At 55.8% G+C, this 4821-nt stretch overlaps 1 protein-coding gene across 1 annotated transcript; it reads left to right on the forward strand.

Moving 5' to 3' along the window:
• The first annotated feature begins 53 nt into the window (after window positions 1–53).
• Window positions 54–2491, forward strand: LOC119091871 (uncharacterized). Its single transcript, XM_037214774.1, has 5 exons — window positions 54–121; window positions 637–706; window positions 1050–1186; window positions 1918–2080; window positions 2308–2491. The coding sequence occupies exons 3-5, from the start codon at window positions 1080–1082 to the stop codon at window positions 2380–2382; spliced, it is 345 nt and encodes a 114-aa protein (XP_037070669.1). The 5' UTR covers window positions 54–121; window positions 637–706; window positions 1050–1079; the 3' UTR covers window positions 2383–2491.
• Window positions 2492–4821: the final 2330 nt, after the last annotated feature.

Below are 4821 nucleotides of genomic sequence, written 5' to 3' on the forward strand. Positions count from 1 at the left end.
CGCTGTTCGCCATAACCTGTCCCTCCACAAGTGTTTCACCTCGAGTGGAAAACGTAAAGGGCGCCGTGTGGACCGTGGACGAGGTGGAGTTTTGCAAGCGACGCCCACAGAGATCGGCTGGGTATGTATTACACCACATGCTTAGCTGATGTTTTGACGCTGGTGCCGGTGGTTTAAGGTGCACGCCTTCTCCCTATGCCAGCCAGGTGGCTGCGTCCGTAGCTCAGCAGCGGTATCGTTCCGCTATCGGTTCTTGTTCAGCTCATTTTGTGTTTACTACCCTCAACGTCTGTCACCATCGGACTGCGTAACAACGGCTCCTTCCGCAAGCATTTTGTACAGCTTTTAGGCGGATTCATTTGGTTCTGGGCATGAAATGTACTTGTGATTGAGGTGTAATGCGAATACTGTGTGTGCTTTGAAGTTATTCTCCCGTATTGCGACTGACGCTATGAAGGCACAAGCGCAGGTGAAATGCCTGCAGCACTAAAAACAGATGTCTTGCTTCGTCAATGCCGTGTGTGCTGTATGCAACCGATTCAAAACTCCCACGAGGTACTAGTCAGTATTTGGCCCTCTCCGAGTATGTTTGCTGCTTGTCTTCACCGCACTGACCACGTGCTCCCGCGTTTCCAGCCAGACGCGCAGCCCCACCCTGTCCAGCAGTCCCACCCTCTACGGGGACACCATCAGCGCTGGGCTGCAGGTGAGCAAGGCCGGCGCAACACACGCGCCACGTGGCGCGCCTTGCACATGTGAGGCCACACTGGCGCGCTCATCGGCTGACTTGGGTGGATTTGGCTTGCAGCACAAGATGAGAACGAGTCGGGCTGAGCGCAGTTGTTTCTACAATTATGCTAGCGCGAATGCAAGCGTCTTGTGGTACAAGAAAAAAAACAAAACATTTTTGTAACCGAAAGATTTTTCACTGTCGGTAATATTGGAGAGTCCTGAGTAAACAAAGAGATGGCTCGTCGTAAGGCCGCCCTCCGTCTAGGTCCGGTACCCCTCCCCGATACCCCCGCTCACCGCCACCCGGCGTGTTTCAGTCTGCCCTGGTTGACTCGAACCTGCCGTTCATGACGAACGCCGCTGAGCGCCTGCGAGAGATGAGAGAGCGCGAGGCACCCACTCTGCTGGGGCTGCAGCGGAGGTCCCCCAGCCCGCCCCGGCACAGGGCGCCCAGGTACTGCCCCGCGGCTGTTGCTCCGGCAGCGGGCCGGCGCCGGGTCTTCACAGACGCCCACCTTCACCACGTGACCCTCGTTCGCCGCGTCACTCGTATCGGCTCGTCTTTCGGTCGTGTCTGCGCGCAGCGTTTTGGTGCGGAGTGTTTCGGCTATCTCCCGGGTTTGACAGATTTAGGATGCAGTTTACAGTGATAAGCCTATGCGTGCTGTCATCGCCTAATGTGTAACCGTTGGTTATGCCTATAAGCCCCGTACTTAGTTTGCCATACTTTGCTTAGCGGGCAAATAAACGATCGCGATCGCTGGATAAAAAGCCACAGACGCGCACAGATGTTCAATCTGTGCGTTTCTACGTATCTATCTTGTGCGTATCTATCTATCTGATCATGACGATCTTACTTCATTACGATCAGCGTATCATTGCAGTGGCCTGGAAGCTGTCGTGACCCTCACACGTTCGTGACCCTCACACGTTCGTAACCCTCACACGTACGTGACCCTCACACGTTCGTGACCCTCACACGTTCGTGACCCTCACACGTTCGTGACCCTCGCACGTTCGTGACCCTCACACGTTCGTGACGCTCACACGTTCGTGACCCTCACATGTGCGTGACCCCCACACGTTCGTGACCCTCACACGTACGTGACCCTCACATGTGCGTGACCCCCACACGTTCGTGACCCTCACACGTTCGTAACCCTCACACGTGTGAACCGACTGCAGCCGGAGTCCCGAGCACGAGATCCGGATGCCGGTGGCCAGTCTGCTCAGCGACACCCACGGCCAGCACGAGTTCAGCGAGGACCCGCGAAGCCCAGAGGTGGACTCTCGCGACGGTGGCGCCAGTCGCGACGTCATGGCCGCGCAACCAAACAATGATGCGGAGGTACGATGGTAGATGTCGCTGTGGTACGTCGTCAACCCTTGCAAAAGCTGCACGAATTTTTGTCAGTTTTTTTTCTGGTTTTGTGGGGAGTCGACAAGTGTTGAATCGTATGGTGCTCATTGGTGCATGATTGGCTCATGTCTGTGTAGCCCACACTGTATGCGGCCGATTACGTGTCCGTCCGTTCTCACGTGTTCTGAGCGTGACGCGGTGTTCGTCGTCCGCAGGACCTGAGCATGCCGGCCGTGAAGATGGAATACACTGAGGGCGGCCAGTCGGTGCCGGAGGCGGCGAGCGCGTGAAGCCCCCCGGCCCCACAACGGCCGACAGGCGGAGCAGCTCTCCGCCCGCGGCGGAGCTGCACCAGCCGGCGTCGGCGGCGAGACGCCCGCGCGCGCGCCGATGCGTCTCCGTCACCTCAAATCAAACATTGCGTCGCGCCGACCCGCGCGGGGTCGCGCGCCGTGTGACGCCGCCGCCTGCCGCGGCGCCGCGGCGCCGCATCGGCCGCGGCGCGGACTGAGCCCGGCCCCGCGGCCGGTCCGTTTTGTACCTGTGTATATTTTTTGCACGTACCTGTGTACATGTTGTGCATAGTCGTCCAACCTCATCCTACGGGTTTTGTTGCGGAGCGCTGCGTGTGTTGTTGCCACCGCCGACAAGAGCAGTATTTCACCAGTCTTCTCACCCACTCACAGGTTCACCAAATGGATCACTCGCAGCAATAGTTCCCTATTAGTACAGGCAGTACAAAACTAGCGCGGTGTCTCTAGGACGGTCGATCTCTTGGCGCCAGTCGTGTCGCCGCGTCGCGTGCGAGGTGGGCGCCTGGGCCTCCGGCGGACGCCGCGCGCCGCCGCCCACTCCAGTGCAACTCCATAAGTGTCGCAGCCGCGTTTTCGTACGGCTCAAGCTGCCAGTGCGCCAGCGTCGCGCACCGACGGCCGCGCGCCGGTCGGCGGATGTGTGCGGGGACGACACTGGGGTGTCAGCTCAGACGTATCTCGGCGCGGGCCGCCGCCGCCGCCGCCGCCTGCGCTCTGAGCTTAGGACTTTGGTCACGAGGTGGCGCGCGCGAGGCCCCGCCAGCTCCGAATCCACGGCCCTCGCCGAGCCGACGACTCGGTGTGACCAGTCGTAGCGGTCGATTCAGGGATAATGAATCGGGTCACACGTTTGGCGGCAGTCTGGGCCAATGAAATTGAGTCGCGGGTTTTGCCTTCGGCAGTGTTGATTGTTTCATTTGCATCAGTAATTTATTTAGTTCGTTGTGTAGTCTTACTGTATCAATGGAGCTACTCACTGTAAAGAAAACCTAAATCACTGTGTTCTTACATTCCTAGCTCAAAGCGACCTTGAGAAGTGTAGTGTCTTTTTCTTCATTTGACACGTCCGCCTCTTAAAGATGTCTTCTTTGTAACCTCCCCCGCCATTATTTTGATGCATTGAGAATCAGACATGCTTTTAATGTCCCTGCATCGCGTACGTCATCAATGAGTTCATGAATGGTGCTTAATTCTTGTAATGCTTGGATTCAGCTAAGGGCCGTCTACAGCCAAACAGAATCAAAACTACGTATTTCGTAGACCTTATTGTACTGTGCAAGATATCCATAGCACAAGCAATAACAGCTGTGTCATAGACTGTTGCGATGGACCTTTGCCCTCAACTGTCGTAACCGCCCACACGTATTCCTAGCTCTGTTTTGACATGTGAGCATGAGTGGGTAGGGAGAAGTGATCGCTCTCCATATCATACTGTTGTGTAGTCAACTGGTTTCAGTAGACAATAAACGCTTCTCCCTCCAAGTGTACTCGTTTCTGCTGCTAGCCCTGTCGTATAAAGATGATATTTTTCATCCATTTTATTCCTCATAATTTGAGAAGGAAACTGAAGTTACTTTAAACGCAGTAAATCATCACGTCCATGGAGCGCATACCTTATAGTCACTTTTAATTGTTCTCTTTTCGCATTAAAAATGTTTACTCTTCGCATGCAATTGGAAATGGAACGGTTAACTTGCGGGGACATTACAAGGTTACAGAGATGCACGGCGTAATCAAACGTCTTCCATGCAGATATGCACATATGCCCTACGAATACTAAAGCAACCTTTCGAAGAGGTGCGCTCCTTTTTGCTGAGACCCGCATATCAGCACGACCAGTTGCCGCAAAACCTATTAAGAGCGTCACAGGCTGGCCCTGACCGAGCCGGGGTACTGAAGCTGCACAATGTCTGGTCAGCTGACGCGAGAACCTACTCAGTCAGGGGCTCTGAACGAGCCGGGGTACTGAGGCTGCACAATGTCTGGTCAGCTGACGCAAGAACCCACTCAGTCAGGGGCTCTGAACGAGCCGGGGTACTGAGGCTGCACAATGTCCGGTCAGCTGACACGAGAACCCACTCAGTCAGCGCCCTGAACGAGCCGGGGTACTGAGGCTGCACAATGTCTGGTCAGCTGACGCGAGAACCCACTCAGTCAGGGCTCTGAACGAGCCGAGCCGCTGAGGCTGCACAATGTCTGGTCAGCTGACGCGAGAACCCACTCAGTCGTGGCCCTGAACGAGCCGAGCCACTGAGGCTGCACAATGTCTGGTCAGCTGACGCTGACGCTGGGGTACTGAGGCTGCACAATGTCTGGTCAGCTGACGCGAAGACCTACTCAGTCGTGGGCCTGGATCGTAATTACGTACTAACTGCAGACGCACATCCATGTTTTATATTCTGTTGAACAAGCGGC

The sequence above is a fragment of the Pollicipes pollicipes genome, unplaced genomic scaffold, assembly GCF_011947565.3.
Source record: "Pollicipes pollicipes isolate AB1234 unplaced genomic scaffold, Ppol_2.1 Scaffold_3447;HRSCAF=4054_pilon_pilon_pilon, whole genome shotgun sequence".
In the NCBI taxonomy this organism is placed as follows: domain Eukaryota; kingdom Metazoa; phylum Arthropoda; class Thecostraca; order Pollicipedomorpha; family Pollicipedidae; genus Pollicipes; species Pollicipes pollicipes.

Coding starts and splice junctions, on each gene's coding strand:
- LOC119091871 (XM_037214774.1), top strand. CDS start 1,080: ATGACGAACGCCGCTGAGCGCCTGCGAGAGATGAGAGAGCGCGAGGCA. Junction 1,187..1,917: donor CCCCGGCACAGGGCGCCCAG/GTACTGCCCCGC, acceptor AACCGACTGCAG/CCGGAGTCCCGAGCACGAGA. Junction 2,081..2,307: donor AACCAAACAATGATGCGGAG/GTACGATGGTAG, acceptor CGTCGTCCGCAG/GACCTGAGCATGCCGGCCGT.